Source organism: Ambystoma mexicanum, chromosome 5q (assembly GCF_040938575.1).
Source record: "Ambystoma mexicanum isolate Mex_15411 chromosome 5q, UKY_AmexF1_1, whole genome shotgun sequence".
NCBI classification, from domain to species: Eukaryota; Metazoa; Chordata; class Amphibia; order Caudata; family Ambystomatidae; genus Ambystoma; species Ambystoma mexicanum.
The window spans coordinates 993,939,612-993,966,154 of NC_090933.1; the positions used below are offsets into that span (position 1 = coordinate 993,939,612).

Sequence of the window (26,543 nt, forward strand, 5' to 3'; positions counted from 1 at the left end):
TGTGGACTATCCACCACTATTTACTGACAACACAAACCACTGTCTTTTTCAGTTTATGGTCAAACCGTGCATTTTGGAATTCATCAGCAGAAAATGGTTACAGGTACCCCGAAAATGGATCAGACGTAGTGATCCCAGCAGGTAAAATAATGGCTCCATACATACAGTAAGATGTGAACTTTCTCCATGTGTTGTTTTTGTTCCATTGCTTAGTTGGTATTCTACATATATGTATCTCTTTTCATTTGATTTTTTAAAGTGCAGACCTAGCAGTGGAGAGCTGTACAGGGTGTGCGTAGCCAGCATCGAGGCCGACGTTTTTTAACAGTAGCGTATAGTGCGCGTTGCAGTCTATATAAGCTCAGCGTCCTATGTCAGTCATGTATCACACTAAATGATAAGCAATCTTGAAACCCAACCAGTGTTAGGCAAATCACATGTTGGATGGATCTTACAAACTTCTCCAGCTCTCCTTGCAGACCTACCTCATGAGCAGGCGCCTCCTTTTTTACCCTTCTCCCCCAAATCAAAACTTGTCAATAATTCCTTATCATCATGACATGTCTTCATGGACTGTGAACCCTAATAATCTAACTTCTTCCCCCCTAAAGGCCTGAACTGATTTCTATGACATGTATACTGCTTTTTAATTTGCACAACATTGCAATACCTCACCCAGACATGGAATTCTGTAGCCCTGACTAGTCTAATCGTTAATAACGCCTTGGGCCTGATTCACAGAAGTGCTTTATTGTGAAAGATAGACTCTGCGATGACTATGTATACCTCCGTCCCCAAGCACCGGCCATGGAGGAACCAGAACTACTCCCTGGCCAGTCATTGAGGTCACAGGTGACGAGAGCAGGAACACGGGTACCCAGGCAGCTGCAAAGGAACAGTCAATCACACGTGAATTCCAAAAACAAGTAATGCAAGGAATATACTTTAGCAAAAGGAATGAAATGACACCTACCAACAGACTGCCAGTGTAGATTTTGTAGGTGAGGCGAATCCCTATGACTCCCTCCCTAGGATGGACAATGGAGGGCAAGTGAACCCGACAGCAGCAAGATGATAGCGGGGTTTAACAGTGATTTGCAGTACCCCAATACCTGCAGTAGTCAATGGCTGTCACCTGCACTTGAAGAGGTCAGAGCCAGGAGTCCTGGTTGCAGGGGGAAGGTGAAAAGCTTCTAGAAAGCAAAAGTCCAATGTCCCCAATAACCTTTGCCAAGCAATAGTCCAGAAGAAGTCCGTAATCCAATGGCCAGAAGTAGTGAAGACAAGAAGCCAAATCGGGAGGAAGGAGCAGAATCAGGTCCAAAAATAGTAACAACACAAACACTTCCACCCCCACAAGCATATGCGGCTTTGACACCTTGCTTGCATATGTAAGGGAAAAGAAAATGAAACAAGGCCTGTCGGTCTGAGATGCACTCTTTATCATGATGGAGCTTGGCGTGAAGAGAGACAGGGCACAAAAAGACCCATTCTGAAACTCTTAAAGAGATTGTACTCTTTAAAAGATGCTTTGCAGGACTGCCTGCCAATTGTACAGGCAATCCACAATCATTTCTGATAGACCGGGAGCCAGGGCTAAGAGAACCTGATTCCACCATGAAGGTAATTCTTCCAGATTAGCACAAATAAAGGCTAGTTTTGAGACGCGCCCTTCATTTTGACCCAATGCAGTCTGGAGTTCCACATTAGCTGAAGATGCGGAAAACGTTCTGCGTTGTTTGAATGCCAGTAGGGCTCTGACAATCTTATCTTGAAAGATCTAAATAGGTCAGATCACCCTCTAGTTTCTTGAACCATATGGTTGGTTGTCAGAGACAAGCTGCTCAACCCTCCAAGGTTAAGCTTGGCTTTTCAATTGCTTCATGCATTTTAGAGGTTTTTCGAATTAATGGTTTGGAGCCTCCTTTGTAATAAACAAATCAGCCTTTTTATCCTGAAACTGTTTCTTAGATTTAAGAGTAGACAAAAAATGACAATTTCAGGCATAGAGAAAACAGCAATTATGTTATGACAATGTTTAAGTCGCACTGCCCACGCACAACCCACATCCTATACTAATTGCAATGCCAAAATTCCCTGTACACCTCTTTGCTCACAGATGAATGGCAAAATGTGAGGGCAGCAGCAAACACGGAGGAAGGATAGCTTGGTTCATTACAGCATGTCAAGCTTTGGCCTCATCCCTACCTTTATTATTGCCTCTTACAACCAACAGGGCAGCACATCTTCAATCACAATCGGTCATCCCAGCATCAATCTCTGGAGGAACGTGTGTGCATTTTGTGCCCACAAAAGGCTATTTGCCTTGCCCCAGTGCACCAGCCTCAGGTTGATAGAATTTACAACGGATGGCTAAAGCCCCAAGCCCTCCAGTTGCTTTCTGACCCTTTTCCTGACCCTTTCCCTACATATGGGAACTTGTACTAACATCAGAAAGATCATTGAATAGCAGGTGAATCTGATGGGCAAACGTGTTGGATTAGCTGCACTCTGTTCAGAAGGTGAATCTGATCATTAAACGATGGTGGAACAGGATTATGGCTCTGGATACATATGTGACCGACACGGGAGAATCCTAGGTGGTATTTTGCGGTTTGCAGCAGTGCAGAAAGGTGGATATTGCACAGGTGCAGGGGTTGATTGAGCACCTTTAGAAGACTTCCAATGCAGTGAGTTTGCACTTGCTTCCATTGGAAGACCAATGTGGAAGCAGTGCTGTGGGGTGATACTGCAGATTTTTTGAAGGCCTTTAAACTACTTACTGTGGGTGGTAGGGATGGGCTGGGAAATGACTGTGGCATGGTGGTTACGGTGCTTAGAGACCCTGGTGCTGAGAAGGGAATTCTGAGAGGTACTCGGAAGGGGAGGGGTTACCACCCATGCAATTAAGAAGGAGGATGGTACAGCAGCTATAGAAAGTGGACCACTAGAAGTCAAGGAACAGAGAATGGTGGTATAGGCCCTTTTCAAGATGTTGTTGTTGCCTACCGCTGGGAAGATTGCACTGCACATGTTTCCTAATGCACTTTCCAGTGGGTGATTTCCCTGTTCTTTGGCTACGGTCGCTTAACATGAGCCACGCTTTGAACTTCAGCCATCTCCCAGCATATTCACTTCCCAACACCACACTGTGTATTTGCTTCTGTTGTTATAAAATTCCTCAAGTCGGTTTATGATTATCCAGAAATGTAGCAGAATTTCGAAAAATATCACTTAACAAGAATATGCAAAGTGGGGATCAGAAATGTAATCTTAAAGAAGGGAAGATATTTAATTTTATTATCAACAAATGGAGTGGGGTGGGTGGCAAGTTAAAGCCTTTAATATGCCAACTAAATATAAGCTCTGTAGGCAATGCAGACATATTTCAGTGGAGATTTCTTTGAGGATAAGAGGTAAATGAACAGGATATGTTGCGAGGAAGCTGAAGAGTATAGAGAACAATGCGTGTAAAAGCTCTGCACAACCTTCAAGGAAGAGGGCTGAAGGCATTATTAGTAGCTTTATAAAGGCCTAGGAAATACAGACTGCAGTCCTTATAGCGTGACAGCCAGGATTAAGCTGGGGACTTATCAACATCAATTGTGTAACAGAGCATTGAGTCATCTCCAGGCTGTGGGACCTGATGGCCTCTTTCGATCTGCTCTATAGGTTAGTTTCCACGAAAGTGAACCAAAGAGAATGATATTCACTTTCAAAAGAGCAATGTTATTTGGTCCCCTGTTTTGTAAGCAAATTTAATTCAGTATATTGCCCATTTTTGCTCTTATCCGTGGTGTTGTAAATGTTTGTAAATGTACATGTATGTTTCAGATGTGCAGATGGTGGCGGACGTGGACATTCCATTTCTGGGCTCACTTACAATCTACGGTCAACTAACACTACCTGACAACGTCACTAGCAATGACACCACTGTGCTGCCATCAGGATACAGGGATATTGTTCTAAATACTTCCTACATCGTGATACAGGTGAGAACAAGATAAATCCACACAGCATTTTGCTACGGCAATGTTACAATCTCACTGGTATTTCCCTTTCTGGATTGCTTTCTTTAGAGCTTTTCTCTGTATTCTGGATTGTGCACATGCTGGCACATGCTGGCACTGTCACCTTATCATAAATGCGTGACTCCAAGTGCAGTGTGTACTCACTGACCATTCCTACTTGTTGTTCATGATTTCTTCAGGTCTGGCCCACTACCCTACCAGTGGGCAAAACACAGGCACTTCTTCTTAGCACTCAGTCTGCACAACCTCTCTAAAAGAGGTGTTATGCCTCATTACAACCAATGCAGTAAAAATGGTGGTAGTTCTGATACCGCAACCTTTTTTGGAGGTAACGGAATGCAGTGTGCAGCTTCAAGAGAAAGACATAGGATGCAGGAATGAGACAGGAGCCAGCAAGTACAAAATGTAGAATAACTGTATTTATGTTTTAGGGTATAGGTTATAAGAAGAGTGAGAGCATAGGGAAGATCCTCCTCTCATGTGTGTCTTCCATCTTGAATGCCTGTCATTTATGGAACCCTGAGGGAACCCAGGGTTCCACCACTAGCCAACATTACATGGCTTGCATTGCATGTGGCAATGCAAGCCCCACACTACACATCCCCATTCCTTAAAAGAGTATAGGAAGCAGTCAACACACACACAGCCATAGCAGACAGGATCCTGTGCACAGCAGTACACAACTATCTCACTGCAACAAAACCACATTCAAAACCCTCAGAGCAACAACACAACATTCACGAACACCAGGGCGTATTCCACAAACAACGTAACTAACATTCTGAACCACCACAGGGAACATACCACCATCTATCCGGGACTGCCAACCCTGGATCTCAAAGCTGCCACCCTCAAGCACAAACCACACTATACAACATCTACAACCATCTCACACACGGGGACTCAGGCCTGCCACACCCGAGCACATTCGCAACCCACACATAGTAACCTACCATTATCCGTACCACCTGCGAAAAACCACACACACCAAACTTACGACCAACCTGTCCTCACACAGGGATCCTGTCACACACCACGACAGAGGGTAGCACTACCACACCACTCCCAAAGAGCACACCAAAAAGATAGGAAAAGACAGAAAAGCGACAAACAAAACAAAGAGGACATATAAATAGATGTCTGTGCTAGAGAAACAGAACATCATTAAGATACACAGGCACATGTTTATGACTCCTGTATAACAGTGTAGATAAGATGAAATATTTAGCATTCATGCAATGGTATAACTTTTTTTTCTCTTGCACAGAATAGTGCTTCAATGTCATCATTCATTTCACCGAATGACATTTAAATTTCACTGAGCACTAATCACACACATTCCCAAGATGATAATAGCTCATGAGCATACTACCGCTTAAAGCAGTAAAACATAAATGATAATGGGCCTCATCACGAGTTGGGCGGTATCCCAGCGCTAATTGTGCCGGGATACCGCCCAGTGCTATTTGCGTTACCGCAACTCGGTCCGGTGCAATTTGCACCAGATCCTGAGTGGGGGAGGAGGGGCGGTAAGTCCCCGTTCCCCATTGTGTCCATTGGACCTGATGGGGTTGGGGTGGTGCTGACAGCGCCGGCGCATATAGTGCTGAAAATGGAGATTTTTACCTACAGCAGAATGCTGGAGGTAAAACTCACATTTTTGCGCCGGACTCCTGATAGGGACAGCCCTTAAATGTGGTGCTAATAGCGTTACCGCCACACTTAAGTGCTACTGCCCACCGCGTGATGTGGCCCAATGTATATTACTTATAATGTATATTAATAAGCACATTGCCGCATCACAATCACTCATCACCAACACAAATGGCAAAAATAATAATATATGATATTGGGTTAGGCCACAACCCATTCATTCATAACAAATTCATTCCTAACATGGCAGTTAGTATAGCATGAATTATTAAAATTACATTTCAAATGCAGGGATTGTGTAAATGTTAATGTTAAAGGTATTTGTAGCGCACTTGTTGTATGGTTTTGGTTCTAGGTGTATGTTGTTGCTTGATCTTAGTGGTCTTGTCGGATGGTAGACGGTTATTTTCTCCCTCAGGAACTCTGCTCCTTGGCCGTGGATTGCTCTGTGTGTTATGCACATCATTTTGAACTTTATTTGCTGTTTTATTGGTAGCCAGTGTAGCAGTTTCAGCGCTGGGGTAATGTGTTCTCTTCACTGTATTTTGAGCAGTAGACTGGCCGCAGCGTTTTGGATGCGCTGAAGTTTTTTTAATAGTCGTTCTGGCATGTCTAGGAATCGGCTGTTGGCATAGTCTATTCTGGACATGATGAGTGTGATGATGGTGAGTGTTTTGTGGGTGAAAGAGGGAATGGTAAGATCCCCTTTATTGTGTGTAAGAGGAAGAAACATTTCTTGATTATAGCCCCAGGTTCTTTACTATCGTTGTAGGAGTCGATGCTGTTCCCTTTTCCGTCAGCCATGGGATGGAGTGATTGTTTTCCCCGTTTTTTAATATGATCATTATTTCTGTTTTGTCCGGGTTGAGTTTGAGGCTGTTAGTGTTCATCGAGCTTTAGAGTTCTTCTAGGCATTCTTCTAGTGTTGTGTTTCCTTTGTGTGCGTCTTGTATTTTGTAGACGATCTGTGTGTCATCAAAGTACTTGTAGCAAGTGAGGCAGTGTTTTTTAAATACATTGATTAGAGGCACCAGGTATATGTCGGAGAGCAGGGCAAGAAGGAGGATCCTTGCAGTACTTCACAGATGGATTCCCTTGTGGTGAATTTGAAAGGCTTGATTCATACAGTTTCTGTTCTGTTTGTTAAGAAGGATTTAATCCATAGCAGGCCTAGGCCAATGATTCCTATTTCTTCCAATCTCCTGATGAGGTTTCATGGTTAACTGTGCCGAATGCTGCAGAGAGATCTAGGAGTATTAGCGCTGTGTTTTTGTCAGCATCTGCGTTAGCTTTAAGAAGGTCCCAGATTTAAAGCAGTGCTGTTTCCATTTCTCTCATCGGTCTGAAGCCTACCTGTGCTTGGTCCAGCGGTTGGTGTTCTTCTATGAATTCCTGTGTTATTCTATAGACGTATGTTTCGAGTATTTTCGCTGGATAGGGGATGTTGGAGATCGGTCTGTAGTTGGCAAGGCCCTCCATGTTTCCGGCTGTGTCCTTGAGGAGTGGTTTTATGTATGCCGATTTGAATGATTGTGGTACTTTCCCTGTTGAAAGTGATTGGTTGACAAGGTTTTCGTAGTATTCCATTGGCTTCCTTGTGTGAGGATTGACTTGTGTATGTCCGGAGGGCACAGATCCATAATGGGGGTGCCTGATTTGTTCCTATTGCTTACCAGCTTTGCAAATGTCTCCAATGCTATTTGGGAACATTTTTGGAGTTTGATCTGGCGATCCTCGGGTGGCTGGTTCATGTTGTAGCTCCTCGGTCAGCTTTGTATCATCTGTTGTAAGATGTAGATTTTGTTTCTGAAGTGGTCTGCAAGGTCATTGCATAGTTTCGTGGAGTGTATTGGTGTGTTTATGCAGCCATGCAGGTTTCTCATTTCGCTTATGATTTTAAATAGCTCTTTTTGGGTGTTGGCGGCTTTGGTGAATCTGTTGTCATAGTATTTATTTTTTGCCTTATGGATTTATCGTTGGAGCTGCAATTTTTTCGCCTGGTTGTTATTTTTTCACCATTCTAGATCAAGTTTCCGGTTCTTTCTTTCTCCAGCATGGGGTCTGGCATGGATTCACATGCACATGAATATTCGCCGTCGTCAGGCTGGTAATCCTCGGTAAAGAAAAAATCAGTATCAGTTTCGTTTCTGATCTGTCTTTTGTAGTAGTAACCAATCTCTGATCTCTGCGTCATACTGACCACAGCCAATGACTGCCCTCTACCTAAGCCCCGCCTCTGGCAGCCATCTTCAGATTTTTACCGCACGTTCAAGTGTTGGGAGTCCTCGTGCTTAGCTCGAGCATTTACTGCGTGTTTCGCGCTTTTTCAGGTGAATTTTCACATTTTTTCGGTTAATCGAGCCTCAAGCTCCACCGTTTCTAATCCCGTTAACGGCTACCCGTTGCGGGATTTTCCTACGTCGAATCAACTTCTTGGAGGATTCCAGAAGATTCGCGGCCTACTTCGAGATGGCCCAGCATGCGAGTTCGTCGCCCGGACCCAAGCTGTTTCGCAGCTGCCCTGGATGCGGGCTGCAGAATGTGTTTAAGGAAGACGAACATTTGCGATGCCTCTACTGTCTTCATGGGGACAAGACTCATTTAGAGAAGGACTGCCAGTTCTGCAAGAACTTGTCGGAGCGGACCATGAGGGACCGTCGACCCCGTCTCGCCAGCTGGTTGGAGAAGGGCTCAACGGGTGAGAAGAAGAAGAAAGGGTCGGAGCGGGCTCCTAAGTCCTGTGCGGGCGCCCCGGCGATGGGGGCCCAACACCAGGCCAAGCACTGCGAGTCCGCTGGCTCCGGGAGCGCCGAAAGGTGGGGCTCTTCGGTCGCCAGGCAGGGCGCACCTTCCCCGGCACCGTCAACCACGAGCCAGCGCTCCGGTTCGGGGAAGAGGAAGTCCGAGACCCCGGGTAAGCTTTGGGAGAAGCCCCGTCTGATCTCGGAAGAGGGGGAGCGAGGCGTCGCCCCTCCCCCGAAGGAGAAGGCCCGGGACGCACCTAAGGTGGTGAAGGCCCTTCCCAGCAGGCAAAGGCCTCTATCGAGGCGATCGCGGCGACTCTGGCCAAGCCGGCAGAGACCCCGCCAACGGAGACTGCCTCCGGGACTAGTGTTTCCCTGCCGCCAAGGAGGGAATCCTCTTTTCAGCCCATCGTCGTGGCCACCATGATGGAAGAAGCGAGGGGGGGCACGGTAGCCTCCTCGAGCTCGGAGTCAGCCTCGGAGTAGGAACTGACCGAGGCCGTGAGGAACCTCGAAGTCCAATTCGAGAAGGTTCGATCCTGTAAGGAAAATCCTCGGGAGATAACCGAGGAAGACAACGATGGCGAGGAAGAGCAGCCTTCCCTTCCGGCGCTGCCGGAACCTAGGCCTCAGGATGGCTCAGCGGCCATTTTGTCTGCCATCCAGTCCTTATGCTCTGAGATAAGGACGAGATTCCCACGGCCCAGGCCGGAGGACCCGCAACCTGGCCCGTCGGGAAGTCCTCAGAACAAACGACGGATGACCCAACCCTCTCCTCCGCTCGCCCCCGTAAGGCCTACAGTTCCCTCCTCATCCTCCCATGAGTGGGGAGATGATGGTGCGTTGGGCTCGACAACGGGTTCTGAGGGCGACGGCGACGACGACGGAACGGGTCTCCCATCGCACGGGCCTCGCCGCCCGAAGAGCGTGGCTCATTGCACGCCATGATCGCCAGGGCGTCTAAATTGTTCCAGCTCTGCCCGGAGGAGCAGAAAAGGGAAGGTTTCCTCTATCAGCGCCGGGAGGCCAAGAGGAAGACTGTCATTGCGGTGCCTCTAATCGATGACATCTGGGAGGAGGGCCTGTCGGTTCTCAGAAAGCCCTCCACGGCACCAGCCAAATGGGACCGGTACGAGAAGAAGTACCGGGTCCCCGAAACCGCTCCCCTGTGCCTCAGGGCCCAGCCAACGCCAGACTCGGTCGTCTCGGCAGCGGCGAAGTAGAAAGCGGCGGGGTCAGGAGCCTCGACGTCGAATTCCCCGCCGGACGGCGAGGGAAAGAAGTTGGACGCCATGGGGCGGCGGGTCATTTCGTCGGCGGCGACGACGATCAAATCGGCCAACGCCCTGGCGATCGTGGCCCGTTACGACAGGGAGCTCTGGTTTAAGCTGGCCCCCATATTGGACTTCCTGCCGGACGACAAGAGGTCCGAGGCCCTGGAAATACTGCAAGAGGGCGAGGTGGCGTCGGACCACGCCATAACGGTGGCAACCGATATTGCCGATACTGGGTTCCGCCAGCTGGGCAACGGTGTTTGCCTACGACGACGGGGTTGGCTCCGGGCGACCGACTTCCGTCAGGACGTCCAGACCAGGGTGTTGGACATGCCGTTCGACGGTAGCAACTTGTTCGGGAAGGCGGTGGACGAATCCCTCCAAGCCATTAAAACGGACACGGAGACGGCCCGCGCCCTAGGAGCCCTTCAGCAACGACGGCCCTTTCGGAGCTCCGGAGGCAGACAGGGTGCTTCCAAGGGATCCAGTGGTGGCTCGTCGTCCTACCGCCAGGCGGCACGCTCCTCGTCTCAGGAGGCCTACAGCGGTCGCGGCAAGCAGGGAGTACCTCTCCGCCGTCCGCAAGGTGGCCAGGGCGGCAAGGCCACCACCTCCAAGCAGGACTGAACCAGCCGTGGTCTCGGGCCCCCACCGAAGCACCCTGGTGGGAGGCTGGCTGACGAATTTCGTCGGCGTGTGGATGTCCATCTCCACCGACCGTTGGGTGCTGCATACCCTGGCAAGAGGACACTCTATCGAATTCGTGAAGAAGTGCCCTCACGTTCCACCTGTGGCCAGGAAGGAAAATCACATCCCGCAACTGCTGTTGGAAGTACAGACGATGCTCAGGATAGGCGCCATCGAGCTTGTCCCAAAGAGGCTCCGGGGCTCCGGGGTGTTCTCAAGGTACTTCCTCATCAGGAAGAAGACGGGCGGCTGGCGCCCCATCCTGGACCTTCGTCATTTGAACAAATACATCAGATCACAGAAGTTCAGGATGGTCACCCTCGAGCACGTACTGGGACAGCTGGAGGAAGGCGACTTTCTATCGTCGTTGGACCTGGAGGATGCATACATCCACGTTCCCATCCTCAAAAGTCACCGAAAGTTCCTCAGGTTAGTCGTCCAGGGACGCCACTACCAATTCAGAGCATTGCTGTTCGGATTGAAGTCGGCCCCCAGGGTCTTTACCAAGTGCCTAGCACCAGTGACGGCGTGGCTGCACCTGCAGGGGATTCACGTCTACCCCTACCTGGACGACTGGCTTATCCGCTCAAGGACGAGGGAACTCGCCGTCGAACACAGTGCGAGGACCGTCCAGCTACTCACAGACCTGGGATTCGCTATAAACTACCCAAAGTCCCACCTGGTGCCGTCGCAGGTGGCCCTGTTTCTGGGAGCGAAGCTCGATACAGTGAGGTGCCTGGCGGCCCCGTCGGAGGAACGGACAAAGACCATTCTAGGCAAAGTGCAGTGCCTGCTAGCCACGGACGTGGCCAAGGTGAGGTCCATCAAGTCCCTCCTGAGGATGATGTCCTCTTGCATCTACCTGGTGCGCCTATGCAGACTACGGATGTGCCCTCTTCAAGAATTTCTCGACGCCCGTTGGATGCAGGCGACGGGCACCTTCAAAGACAGAGTCCCCCTCAACGAGGTTTTTCTGGCGGGCGATTCAGTGGTGGGGCGTTCGAGCGCACCTCACGGTGGGCAAGGACTTTCAGACGCGGCGTACCAGGAGACGGTGACGACGGACGCCTCCCTGGAAGGTTGGGACGCCCACACCGGAGATCTCCACGCAAGGGGCCTCTGGCTCCCGGAGGAGAGGCTCCTGCACATCAACGTCCTGGAACTCCGAGCCGTGTTCTGGGCTCTCAAATCGTTCCTCCCATCGCTCAAGGGCAAGGTGGTGCGGATCTTCACGGACAACACCACGACAATGTTTTACATACGGAAGCAGGGAGGCACCAGATCCCCAGCCCTATCCAAGGAGGCACAGGATCTGTGGTACTGGGCGGTCGCCCAGGGGATGTTCCTGGTTCCCTTCCACCTGGCAGGAGAAAGCAACACCATTGCCGAGTGGGAACTGCGCCAGGATCAGGTGGATCAACTCTTCCGACGATGGGGCAAACCCCAGATCGACCAGTTCGACCTGTTCGCAACAGCGACGAACTCGAAGTGCAAGAGGTTCGCCAGCAGGTTTCCCCAGCCGAGAAGCATGGGAGATGCGTTCTCGTTCCCCTGGGATGGCCTATACCTGTATGCGTTCCCTCCGTTGCTGCTTCGACTCATCAGCCAGCTCAAGAGGTCCCGGTGCAGGATGATCCTCGTCGCACCGGCATGACCGAGGCAGATCTGGTTCCCGGACCTTCTGGACTTGTCAACGTCCCCTCCCATCAAGCTGTCGGCGGACGCGGACCTTCTCTCCAGAGAAGGAGGCGCCATCTTCCACCGTGACCCGGCGTCGCTGAACCTGCAGGCTTGGCTCCTGCAGCGCTAGAGTTTGGAGGCTACGATATACCGGCCGATTGCGGAGAGGTTCTTGCTAAGGCCAGAGCGTCCTCGACTCTCAAATGCTACGGTCATAAGTGGAAGAGGTTCTCTATCTGGTGCCGAGCACAGAAGATCAACCCCCTACGGATTACGGCCCCTCAAGTGCTGCCGTACCTGCTATCGCTGACAAAGGCTGGGCTAGCCCATGCCTCCATTAAGATTCATCTGGCGGCGATCTCCAGATATACCAGAACCACAGGACGGACATCCCTGTGGTCCCATCGACTGGTAAAAGAGTTTAGGAAAGGACTGTTCCGGTCGTTCCCGCCGGTGAAGGCCCCGGCCCCGACGTGCGAACTTAACGTGGTGCTGACCAGGCTCATGGGGCCCCCATTCGAGCCGATGCACTCTGCACCGATGAAGTTTGTGTCATGGAAGACTGCATTCCTGGTGGCCATTACCTCTGCACAACGAGTGGGAGAGATCCAGGCCCTATCCTGCAAAGCACCGTACTTGACTTTCCATGCCTCGAGGGTGGTGCTTAGGACGCACCCCTCCTTTATGCCCAAGGTGCCGTCGGACTTCCATCTTAACGAGCCCTTGGTGTTACCTGTTTTCTTCCCGTCTCCTTTGTCGCCGGCGGAGAGGACTTTGCACTCGCTGGATGTGGCTAGAGCGCTGAAGTTCTACGTGGACCGCACAAAGAGTTTCCGGAGGACATCACAGCTGTTCGTGAACTTTGGACCTGTGAATGAAGGGAAGGCTCTCTCGAAGTCTTCTATTTCCAGATGGCTCTCCGGCTGCATCATGCACTGCCACCGGTTGGCTAACCGACTGCTGCCAGGCCGTCCGAGAGCCCATTCGACCAGAGCGATCGCTGCTACTACGGCGTTCTTATCTGGTGTGCCCCTGCTGGACATCTGCAGGGCTGCTACGTGGAGGTCGATGCACACCTTCACGAGATTCTACTGCGTCGATCGGGATTCCAGGGAGGAATCCAGGGTCGGCCAAGCAGTGCTGCGCAACCTGTTCGCTTAAGGTGAGCCTGGTGAGGAGGTAAGAGATACTTAATGTTGAGTTTTTTGTATTGCTTAATGTTGAGCCTTTTGCCACCCCCGTGGTTGTGCATGTGTGTACTGCTATTTATTCTTATATTCATGAGCATGTGAATCCATGCCAGACCCCATGCTGGAGAAGGAACAAGTTACTTACCTGTAACTGTTGTTCTCCAGCATGGGTCTGGCACGGAGTCACATGCGAACCCTCCCGCCTACCCCTCTGCGGCTCTTCACTTGGTCATACTGCCTCTTCACGTGCTACCAAATCTGAAGATGGCTGCCAGAGGCGGGGCTTAGGTAGAGGGCAGTCATTGGCTGTGGTCAGTATGACGCAGAGATCAGTGATTGGTTACTACTACGAAAGACAGATCAGAAACGAAACTGATACTGATTTTTTCTTTACTGAGGATTCCCAGCCTGACGATGGGGAATATTCATGAGCATGTGAATCCATGCCAGACCCATGCTGGAGAACAACAGTTACAGGTAAGTAACTTGTTCCTTTCATGGCGTTGAGTAGTGGGATCAACCATTTAGCTGTAGCTCTTTTGCACGATGGGGTGAATGGTTTTTCCTTGGAGATTTCGTCGATAGTGGCGATGATCCAGTTATGAAGTAATTTTGTTTTGCTGTCGAGTCAGTTCCGTCCAGGGTCGTTGTTGGTGGTTTGTTGACTTCTAGTTGTTCTGCCAAGTTGCTGGCTTTGATGGCACAGCAATTTCTTTTCATGGTAGTCAGCAGTTTGTCGGGTTGTTTTGTCTGTCATAGTGGGCAGCATGATTACGAAGGGGGTGATGAGGTGATCGCTTCAGAGGATCTGTAGTGGTGGCGCCATGGTGATGAGGTTTTTGCTGGCGAAGATTGCATCTAGCGTATGTCCCGCTTTGTGGGTTGCTCCTTTGACTAGCTGATGGTGTTTCATTGTCTTCAGTTGTTTAACTAGTGATTTTTGTGAGTTAGCTGATTCTTCATCAAACCAGTGTTGAAGTCTCCTAGGATTATCAGGTGTTATTGCTTGATGGCTAGGTTGGTGATGGCTTCGGTGAATGTGTCGATGAAGGTTGCATCGTATGTTGGTGGTCTGTAGACCAGAACACATTTGAGATTTGTTTTGGGTTTGCTGTTAGGTGAATGATTAGGAATTCGCAGTTTTTGATGTTTAATGGTTCATCCATTTTGATTTTCAGGTGTTCCTTGTAGGCTACCGCTGGTCCTCCTCCTCTTTAGTTTTTCCTGTTTGGTTGTGACCACTTGAAGTTATCAGGGATGCAGTTATGCAGTGTGATTTTGTAGTTGTCATCTAGCCAAATTTCGGTTATGAAAAAGATGTCGATACCCCTGTCGGACAGGAGGATGAAGATTTCTGTGGCATGTTTTGACATTGATCTAGCATTGATTAGGTTGCAATGAATCTTGGTTACACAGTTGGATTTATTTATTTTTCATTTTCTCTTGCAGTTGTTCTGTTGTAGTTCTTCTGTGATGTTGTTAGAAATTGGTCAGTGGTCCATGTAGTCTACTTCCTTGCTGAAGCGATCTGTTAGATTGATTGTTGGGTTGATATATTCTTCTGATTCTTCGTCTTCAGTGTTTTGATGCGGTTGCTGCCGCTGTCCATGTGTTTTTGTGATATAGGGGTGAGGAAGTTGGTTTTGTTCCTTTCTTTTCTTTGGTCTTCTCTTCTCTTTTTTTGGCGTTCTACTCAGTTCTTGGCATGTCTGGGCATGTCGCTGGTGTTGATGTGTCAAGGTGGTGAGCAAGTTGGAAGTTACAGTGTCAGATATAGGGATTTTTCTCTTCTCGTGTTTATACTGTCTGCTGGAGTGTTTTTAGGGGTATCTTCTGTATTTGTGGTGATTTCTGCTGTTGGAGGCCAATCAGACTTGCATCAACCACTATTTACGAGCGGAAGGATGGATCAGAGAATGCCACTGTGTCTTCAGCTGTGAGGGCCATCTTTATGTCATCAAATGCTGCTTGCTCAAGAGGGCCCCACTGCTAGGTGGTATCTTTTCTCGTGAGGTTCCTCAATGGCTCGGATCGTGTGGCCAGATTCCTTATAACTCGCCCGCAGTACGTTACCATCACCAGGAAACTGCAAATCTCAGTTACTGTCTCTGGGGGTCTGGCGTCCATGATGTCCTGGACTTTGCAGGGATCAGGAGGCTAGGCTGGTGATGGCTTCAGTGAATGTGTCGATGAAGGTTAGATCGTATGTTGGTGGTTTGTATACCAGAACACATTTGAGATTTGTTTTTGGGTTTGCTGTTAGGTAAATGAATAGGGATTCGCAAGGTCAAAGGGAGACCTATTGCTTTTGCTGTGCCCTCTTGTATACGGAGCAAATATATTTGCAGATTGAGTGCAAAGCTCTTACAGTACTTTGGGGGTGCAAGCATTTTCGCCTGTATGTACTGGGAAGGCCCGTGACAGTTGTGACAGAACGCAAACCCCTGCTCCCCATCATGGCATGGTCGTCGTCCAAGCCTCTGGCAAGGTTTGAGTGGTGGATGCTGGCTCTACTAGAACACACAGTGTCGTTAGTATACCGACCCAGTGTGAACAATGCAGCCGACTATCTATCAAGATACCCCCAGGGCAGGGAAGCTGACGAGGTGAACCTTACTGTATTTCTCCATGATAGTGCTCAGAGTGAAGCAGTGGTCCACTGTACTAAGCCCTCTGCTGAAATTCGCTTGGGAGGGCCTCAAAATATTGTTACTTTGAGCCCACTCGTCCAGTCCAAGCGTTTCAAGAGTATCTTACTGGGAATGTTCAGTAAGGAAATTGGCCTTAAGACCGTGGGGGGCTGGTGGTCTCGACAAATGCATTAAACATAAACAATTTGTTGTCATTTGAAAACACGGCCCTCTAAAAGCTCCCATTGTTGCTCAATGCATTCTTTTTTTGGTCTTTGAAACTATAACCCTGACCAGCTCCACACCACTCATTAAATGCTGGTTCAATTTTCTTTTCGCAATTCTACAGTCTACCTCAAACCATGTGGCATCCCTTTCTATAACCTGGAACTCCTGAACTGGGGATGCCGTTTGGCAATAGCTCGGTCCCGGATAGTTTCAACCAAAGACTCAATGACACATTCTTTTGTGGCTTCTGAAATGTTAAACAATGTAAAGAAAATATTTAAATTTCTTGTAAATTAGTAATTCTTTCCAATACCTCCTTGTTGAGCTTAGGCATTGCCAACCAGTCCCTCTGGCTGTCGGGCATCTTCTTTGTGGTGCCTACCACTGGCCATTTGAAAATGAACTCAAGAAGATAGTGATCCTTTCTGTTCAATCAGAAATGCTAAATGTCATGACATTCCTGAAAAAACTGTCTACAACACAGTAATCAATGACTGAGGCACAATATTACTCATCTTGTATGCACCTGGAAAATCCCTGGGCAGAACCCCAAAATATACCTGAAAATCAGTGCTCAATTTGTGATCAATTTGACTGTCAATAAATTTGCAGTACAGTTCTTTAAAAAAATGTGCTCGAGACCATGAAGGCCCATGTAATGCTTATTTAGTCCTACTATATTTTTGAACAACTGGCCTGGTCCCAGAGTTCTAAAAATGTTTGACTCCTTTGAGGCGACAGGGGTGGGGGCATGAGAATGCCCCAAAATGAGCAGCCCACGAGATTATGTACTTTAACATTATGTGATTGTGTCGAACTGATCGAGGGTGTAATTAGATATTCTGTCATGGTGCCCAGTGTGAATACTCTGTATTGCCAAATGTGCAGCAATGCGCTGCTTGCTGTACGACTGTCTTTTAAATAAAGTTTTTTTGTTTTTAAATGTACTACTGACCACTCAATTTACTCAACATTTCCAGTAAACAACCACTTAATGTTAAATGAAGTTAAAGGTATTGTAAATATCCTTTATGTCGTCTAGATAACTTAAGTATGCAAATTAAAATGTTCTGTTAACAGTCTTAAGTTTATTACAATTTCATTTGTGTTGTAATCACTTCTGTGCCAACTGAGCACCAACTGAGCGTCGATATGTTCTGTCGAAGAATGGAAGTTGCTCACCATTTCATTTGATATGCACATTTTGCTCATTGTGCACAAAAGGTTGGGGACCCCTGGAATACACCATCAGAAGGTCACACCAGTCTGGCCAAGGGCAAACAGGAAGGCAGAAAGCTTCATGAGGTCCTTTAGCAAGTTGTTCCGCATCACCCATGGCCAAGGACATTACGCCTCATTACGAGGTGGGCGGTAAGGGGTTAACGGCACTGGTAAATGTGCTCATTACTAGTTTGGAGGCAGCCAAGCCCTTAATAATGAGGCCCATTGTCTCAGGAGGGCCCTCTACAGGTTTCTGAAGGACTATCGGGCGACACCCACTGTTCCACAGGGGTGGCGCCGGCAGAGGACTTGTTCAAGCAATGTCCGAGAGGTCTTCTGCCAGACACAGGGGACTGAGATCCAGGAATGAGAGTGAGGATGTGAGAAGAGGACTCAGACCAAATACACTAGTGCCAGGAGACAAAGGCCCTCATTACGACCCTGGCGGAGATCATGGTGCAATATGCACCATGGAGCATGGCGGAAAGCTGCCGATACCGCCATGGGGGTTGGCGGATTTTCCGCCCCATGCCGACCTTGGCGGAGCGGTAAATCCCCAATCCCCATTTTACCCTTCCCCATTCCCATTTTTGCCCCATAGGGTATAATGGGAGTGGGGAAGGCGTTAATTACGCCACCGTAAATTACGGTGGCGTAATTAACATCAAGGTCCCGTAGCGCCATGGATTTCTCCGCCCGGAAAAACCAGGCGGAAAAAGGCTCCATGGCGCTACGGGAACTCGTAGTAAGGCGGACGGGTCCGCCACGATTACCGCTGGCGTAATCCCACTCCGCCAGGGTCGTAATGAGGGCCAAAGTGATTTTGAGAAACGGTCATCCACAAGGGAAACTGTCCTTGCCATATGAACCCAAACCCCTGGACGTCATAGCTGTAAAGGGATCCATGGTAACTGCCTCCGATGGGACAGCAACAGTCACGAGATATGCAAGCTTCTTTAAGAGAATCCTGGGGAACGACCAGCCAGGAGTGTCAACTGGAAGGAGGCCTGCAGAAGAGTCTGATGAATGTGGTGGGACTGATTATTCTCTGAATCCCCTGGACCAACAGGATACAGGTGAGGAGAGGCTGGCTGGGAATGAGGCCAGCGGTTTCCGCAACATGCAGGTAGGAGGAGACCTGCTCACCTGGAGGGTTATATGCTGGACACATGAGCCGAACACTGACCGCAATTTTAAATGACTGAATAACTTAGTTGGCTGTTTGTGTGTTTAATTACCAAGTGTTTATGTGGTTACATAAATCGTTATTTGTTTCGTTATGAAAAAGGAGGAGTGTGGTGTTCCTTTAAGAAACACACACAGCAGAGTGGCTTAAATCCGGCGCGTGTGGAAGATAAAAAATAGGGCGTGTCCCGTGGTGCCTCAGAGCATGTACGAAGCCCCGATAGAGAGCAAGGTGCCGTGTGTCATCTGTGGGGCCAGGGGTGCTCATCGTGCACACGACCCGCTAGGGGCCATACAATGTATTCTGAAGTAATACGGAAGTGGCGGCAATAAATGAAGGCCGCCACTCAAGCAAAACCATGATTTACGGCATGACAACAGCCTTCCCAACCACCTCACATGTAAGGGGCTGGCAATGACTGTATTCAGAGGCCAGAATACCGTTGCTGCCCCAGCCTAAAGTGGCTTTCGTTAACTGTACCCTAGGAGGTGCCATTAAACAACACAGTACACTTTTACCCATTTTAAACATTGCATTTCTCAGACTGCAGCCTCTTTTTTCTAGTTTGATGAAAGTTTATGAAAACTTCCTTGAATTATAAAAGTGTCAGTCTTTTGGGAAATGCTTGCAATGCCACTGGAGCACATATATCCCCCACAATGTGTGATTTTAGCAGCTTTTTCTGCTGGAAAGCATGACATTTCCCCTCCAATATTTCAACCCATCTCAGAATGATGGTGCTGGAAACTTGAGGGGAGAATGTCGGCTTTCAAACACTATAAAAAGCACAAGCTCTGAATCAGGCCCTAGGCCTCAACGGTCTCCATGGAACATTTGGAGCACGACGATGGCGCAATGTAAAAAATAATTTCTCCTTCCATGGGCATTGTCTTTCTCTATATTACCTGCCTCAAAACGGGAGACCAACACGCCCCACCCTATGGTTCCATCAATAAGGAAGGGGAAACATGTTCCTAGCACCCCCAGATAAGGTACCACACGTCCCAGGAGACACCATTTCAGCCCGCACAACAGCATTTCGGCCGTGCACCAAGGCCAAGACATGCTGGGGCTTACATTTTCATCATTGCTGTACCCCACACAGTATACCTTAATTAGGGACAACAGCAAACCCTCACAATTGATCCTCCCAGACTTCGATCAAAGAGGGGCTGCAACTATCTTCTACCACGTGGACCAACAGCATCCAGAGAGACTCAGCATATCATCATCTGCACCGAATTTCATCACTGGCTCTGCATTTCGCCATTGGATCAGCCACCTCATTGCCAATTTGTAGTGTGCAGCTCCAGGAGGAAGACACAGGATGCAAGTATGAGACAGGAGCCAGCAAGTACAAAATGAAGAAGTACTTTATTTATGTTTCAGGGTATAGGTTTTAAGAAGAGTGAGAGCATATGGAACATCCTCCTCTCAGTTGTGTCTCCCATCCTGAATGACTGTCATTCATGGAACCCTGAGGAAACCCAGGGAATCACCACTAGCCAACATTCCATGGCTTTTATTGCATATGGCAATGCAATCTCCACACTACACGGAAATCCAGCTGTTTTTACAGCACTTCCGAATTTCGAGTTTGACCTTAAAGGGGATGATTTACCACCAGAAGCTAAAGAGTTCCTAGGGCACGATCCTGTTTGTAAACTTTGATGAAATGTGAAAGAGTGCCAGGGGCACAATCCCAAGGGAACAAAGGTGTTGGAGTGGTCACGCATAGAGGAAAGTTATATATGCGCATTCAAAAGTCTCGTATATGAAGAATTGTTGCATTAGAGGAACTTTAGAGACAGAGTGCCTGGGGCACGATCTCATGAGAGCCAAGGTGTCAGGGCGGACCCGCATAGAGCAATGTAAACTCTGCGCATTCAATAGACTCTGATACAAACATTTGTTGAACTGTGATAAGTTGTGGCATTGTTGGGGAATGGAACACTTGTTGAATCAAGAGTGAGAATCAAGAGTGAAAGAATCTTGAGTTAAAGCCTTTAAATTGAACATTGGGAAACTTGTGAAACAGTAATTGAAAGCCAAAAGCATATGAAGAGTATTGGAACTGTGAAACCAAGACGGCTGCTGAATCTGTGGAACAGGAAAGCCTCGAGAAGCCTGAAAGAAAGTTATGAGAGTCATTTAAGTCTATGGAACTCTGGTGATCCCGAGCAGTTCAAGCTTGTGAAGGGAACTGTGAAACAGCTCCAATATCGTTGAAAGGACACTGGAGAAGAAAGCTGCAGAGTTACTGCAGTGCTATCCTGACATTACTTTGCTACACCCTTTTATATGGTGTCCAAACCCCTACATAGTATAATTCTAGAATTGAGAGCCAGCTTAGGGTAGACGCAGACATCCTTTTGTTTTTGACTGACAAACTTTGGGCTGTTATTCTTTTTCTTTTATGGTTGACATACTCCCATATTAGGAGTTATCCCAACTCCTTCTTTATGAATAAAGGTTTTAGAGACTGATTCCTTGCGTCTGTGTCTACCTCTTTGCACTATGCCAATCTCACACAACAAATTAATTTTCACAATGTAAGCTTGCATTCCTATTGCTCTTAAAATCAGATGCCCCTTATGTGACATGAGCTCTGCTCGCATTTTTAAAGGAAGCTTGGAATTTGAGAACATTTTGCATAGCTCCTATACCAAAGGTTTATATTGTTAAATCCAAATATTTTAGGTTTAGAGGTCTGTCTGACATGATTTCCACTATGAATATTGTTAATGGATTGTCTTTCCCTGTAGGGCTTGCTGGTTCAGTGTAGGAGAAAACAGCTGCTTTGTGACACCCATGTATTTAAGGAGAATGGTCCTTGTATTTGTATATATGATTTAGGTTTTATAGATGTTATTAAGTATGGAAAGCACATTTTGCACAGTTTGCTGCTCAGGGCTTTTGAACAAATGTATTTTTTTAGGTTTTATGTATAGTGCTCAGTGTACTTATTTCGATGTATGCAATGTGTTACATTTGTTTTTGTAATTGATGTTGCTTTTTATGGTACTTTGTGCCGAAATAAAGTTTTCAGAAGATAAAAAACTAATTAATTTTTGGGATATGTGATGATGGTCATAATTGACGAACAAAGATTTGGATGAATGAAAATTGAAAACAGAACTAACTGATTTAAACTGATTGATAAAGTACAAGAAGAGTCAAAATAAGGATTAACTGTGTAAAAAATAACTTTTAGGATGTTTGTTGATGGTTACAATTGACGAAAAATGATTCAGAGGAATGAGTAAACGAAAACAATGATTAACTGATTCAAATTGTCTGGTGGGCATCTAAATTAGAATAAAGCAAGACAAACAGGACACATTCAGCTATTTCAGTAGATGGGTTCAAACTGCGAAGTATTTTTCTCTCTTTTTCCTTTTCCACAATAAAAATATTTTGATATGTAAAATAGATATATCTTTCAATATATGATTCTTTTGAGGAGGATTTGCACATTGACGCTCACTAGTTCACTTTTTATAGTGACAAATACACAGAAGTGTTATTTTTCTGCAGCAGTGCACTTTAAAGTGATAATAGCCCACAGAGCAGATGAAACTGCAGATTACACACCACTCACATGCTCTCAGGTGGTTTTATTTTCCAAATATTGTTTTTTAAAATAGTTCTTCTGATCCTCACTGCCTCTATACATGCTTCACTACATACATCCCTACTATATATCTTCCTGGCTAACTATATTCCCACAATGCACCCCTTCTCTCACTCACTCCCATCATTCATTGCATTGTTCTCATTCACCTCGACTCAGATCCCATTGATTCCTTGGCTGAACCGTCTGCCAGATTGGACAGAACTATGTTGGAAGCTACTGGTAGTTTACCATTAACAAAAGGTAGCCCAAGGGTTGCAAGTATATTTCATATGAAATAATGTAACTAAATGTTTCTGCGTTTCCCAGTTGCAAGTGCTTGGTTAGATATGCCATTGATGAAATCACACCTGCTTGTGTCCCATGCACGGTTTCACCCACACACTGTCTCGATACCCAGGTATCTTCTTTGAATAAGGACAATGTTTAAGTCTTCGATCTTAAATTCGAACACCTTTTCTCTGAAGTATTATGTGGACATAAGTTGAGTGGCTCTATCAATTATAAAATATTAAACAGTTTTCTTTTAAATCTAATGGGCACAAATCTATATAAGCATATGGTCCAAACATATATAGCAAATTGCATGACATTCTAGGGACATATAAGATACTCCTACTAAATAATGAGCAAACGTCTGCGGAAAAACAAGTAACGCAAGTGCTGAATATCTAATCATTGTGTATGTCTTTTCCAATGCAATAACAAACCAGTCCATATTTTATCTGACAATTAAATGTTTCATGGTTTGCATCTTTTGACAGTCCGGGGGTCAGCTCATAGGTGGCACAGAGGATGAACCCTTCAGAGGATGTCTGCAAATAATACTGCGGGGACAGCGCTCCTCTCAAAATGTGAAATTGCAGAATGATCAGATGTTGCGGTCAAAGGTGTTGGGTATGTTAATTTCTACTTTCTAATTCAGTAGTGATTACCACTGGTTTCAGTTGCCAATGTGAGGCACAGATACTGGCAAACAGTCAGACTTCGGTGAACCTATTGATGGGCCAATGTTATTGCATCTCTATGAATTGATAGAACTCACAACTGCAACGAGGGGTTGTTCAGCATCCCATGTTGGAGGAAGTTGCTATGGCATATTAATGCTTAGTAAAGTTAGGATAATCTGTAAAGTAATGGGCCTTAAAAAAATATTTTCTGAGCTCTATGAGCATGCCCTGGATGTGTAGCCCCATAGACGCATTATGGTTGTCTTTATCGTAGGTGCCTCTCAGATGACTTGCTGTGTCTATCTCATTATTTCCAATATTATAGATGTTATCAATGGACTATTGAAAGGTATTTATCTAATTCCTTTGATGATTTAGCATTGATATTCTAAACATTTATAAACATACTCATGGATCGAGAACTAGAGAAGACAAATATGCCAAACACCCTGAATTGTTTGGAATCAATGCCACCATTTCTGTACATGGGGACTTGCATACGCAAGGTGCACTTGGGGTTTTAGGCAACACACATTGCTTTTCCAGCAAGTGACCTACCACAGTTACTATGGTATTGAATGCCTCAGCAGAGATTCTTGCACTGGAAACTGTGCTTCCCGCATATTTTCCCTTACAGAAAATGAGCAGAGGGAATAACACAGATTGTCAGCCCCCTGCAGGACCTTTTGGAGAGGATTCAGAGGGGCCCTTCACCCATTAGAAAAAGCAGGCCGAAAGTTCCACTTATACTGGAGTTGCACCTGGACTGTGCAGCCTGCTATTGGCAGGCTCTTCCACTGCCTTCGAAACTTGGTATCTTGGAATGTGAGTGCTGTCAGGGACTGCACCCAACCGCCCACCGTGATCTTAGCCCTGTGCCTGGAGCAGTCAGGCTAAGGGGGGACATTCCTGGTGCTATATGGCCCATTTTGAATTATGAACTCAAATCTGTTATCACAGCTTTCCAATGCACAACATTACAGAAGAGCGTTATGCTAATGGTGAGGAAGATATACTGAGTATTTTAAACTCTCCCTTTGTCTGATTATTCATGAGTTTAAATATCCTGATTTTCAGCTGTATTTGGAACTCTGGAATTGCATGGAATTCAACATACAGAATACCGATCCAAAATATCCCACACAGCTTTGAAAGGATCTGACATTATATCACTCATGGACGCCGTGGGATGGGAGGTACAGTCTATATTAAATATACATTATATATTCAGTCTATATATATGCAGTTTGTTTTGTATTACATACACATTCTTCAAATGTCATGGCTTGTACCCATAGCGTATCCACTCTGCTTTATACCTCTCACCCTTTTCCAGTGCACTGCTGATGGATGATATGTTGGATGAATTGCTTCTAACGTACAAACATCTTCATAGTAGGAGTAGGTTTTCACAGCCGTTGGCCCAATTGCAATTGCCAACAGACAACTATTGCCCTGCTCCTCTCTGTTTATTTCTCTTGATTGCTTTTTTGTGCACACTTGACAGTAATATTTTCAATATAACATATTACCCATAATTCATCTGGACCCTTAGATGCGTAGTTGAAAGATTTGGGAATAATACATGTAGTCAGTTTAGCTTCAATGTATTAGTCAGTGTTTAAACTTAGTTTTTCTATAAAAAAACACATTTTGCCAATATGTCTGCATCATACCTCAACAAGGTGTTCTGGCCCTAGCAATCCTTCAGACTTTTGAGGTTGGCTGCACTGAATTTTCTCCATTTCTTCCTCGCCACATAAGAAATTCTTGGAAAGATCTCTCTGCATTTGGAATCCCCCAGTTCAAATTGAGATTGAAGTAGTGATCTAAAAGTCCCACAGCCCCATGCAAACCCACCTCTTCCAAGAGGTCTATGACCAGGAGGTGCACTAGTCTAACCCCAATACCTGGTCACAGATACATCTATAAGTGGGCTGTCATTCCAGCCCCCAAGCAGCAACCCAAGACAGACCTATTAAACATTGGTTCCATTTTAGAACACCAACATTATTTGACCAAAAGTAAAAAAGATGATTTATGTACCCGCATTTTTCACTGGGAACCTCTCCCACCCTCCACCCCCTCACGCACCCTGGGCCCCAACCCTCACTACCTTCTACATACATGACCCCTACCCACCATCTAATTATTTGGGGTGCCGATTTTGGTAAGAAATGTGGTGAAAAAATCGACCAAACAGGTGAGTACCTTAGACATCAGTCTTCATCGTTGAACTCTCCAAAATCAAGGCTTCAGCGTCTTCCCACTCAAGCTGTACCATCTTGAAATGCTCAAGTGCACCATATTGCTCTCATATCCACATCCACTGAAGTGTGCTGTGGCCACGGATAGCGGCATGCACCATTTTACTAAAAAAAGAAAAAATCAATAAACAGGGCTACCTTTCAAATTTCTCTCAATCATGTAACAATGAGTTGTGACGCTTTTGTCCAAGCCACACAGTTTGATAAAACCATGGTAACATGTACGCACTGTTAACAGGATGCTTTTGCTTTATAATCAGGTAGGAGATGACATTGTCATAACTTCCACCAGCCACAATGCCTGGCAGACGGAAATCAGGAGGATAACGAATGTCTCACTCGATGGCACAACCCTGAGTCTCAATGAGTCCCTATCCTACAATCACACTGGTAAGTAAAATGCAACAACCCATTCACAACAATGGCAACCAGTCTTGATATACTGTTTTAAATCGGGACAGCAGGTAATGCTGTCGGTTCCTAGGGTTCTCCTTCCAGCATTCCAAATCCTCTTGAGGAGAGTGCTCTATGATTAGATTTTCTGTCGTTTTGCAGCGGACAACAAGTCCCACTGGGCAGCACATTTGGTGGCACTTTGGCCCACATTTACTGTTGGTCAAGTCCATCGACCATAGCCCCATTGCAGCTGTTAAACATTGCAGAAATCTTCACATCTGCAGCAGCCTTTATGCATTCCTATTGATTGTGCATATCATACACACAATGATAACTGCACCTTATTGAGTAATGAGGCATGTTTCCCCTCTTCCGGGGCAGATGGTGTCATGCCTCCCTTTACTTTGCCTCATAAGAATATTGATATGTGCTGCCACCTTGAAGAGTGTCCAGAAGAAGTTAAGGATGGATAAATAGTTGGTCAAGACACCCCTCTCTGAAAGAAAAACAGAATCACTTTCATGGGGGATCAAAACATGATGTTAGGAATCCAATTTCAATTTCAAGTACTGTTGATACCAACAAGGGGTGGAGAGCACTATGCATACAAGTTCAATGTTCAGAGAATGAAAAATTACATAAAATCAATGCGCTGGCTTCTGACCCTCAACATTTGGCTTCCTTCGATGCAGGACAAGTCGGTACTATCAACATAATCCAATAATTAGGTACTTCCCTAACAAGCAAAAAGGGAAACAGTACATTATCTCTG

General features: G+C 46.5%; 1 protein-coding gene across 1 annotated transcript in view; it reads left to right on the forward strand.

The window, feature by feature from the left end:
• LOC138498338 (fibrocystin-L-like) overlaps positions 1 to 26,543 on the forward strand; it is an 848,238-nt gene that overhangs the window by 561,500 nt on the left and 260,195 nt on the right. Inside the window, exons 22-26 of the mRNA XM_069622136.1 lie at positions 53 to 141; positions 3,835 to 3,992; positions 22,923 to 23,055; positions 24,186 to 24,304; positions 25,636 to 25,765. Coding sequence (XP_069478237.1) covers positions 53 to 141; positions 3,835 to 3,992; positions 22,923 to 23,055; positions 24,186 to 24,304; positions 25,636 to 25,765 — 629 coding nt within the window. The remainder of the gene's footprint in view (positions 1 to 52; positions 142 to 3,834; positions 3,993 to 22,922; positions 23,056 to 24,185; positions 24,305 to 25,635; positions 25,766 to 26,543) is intronic.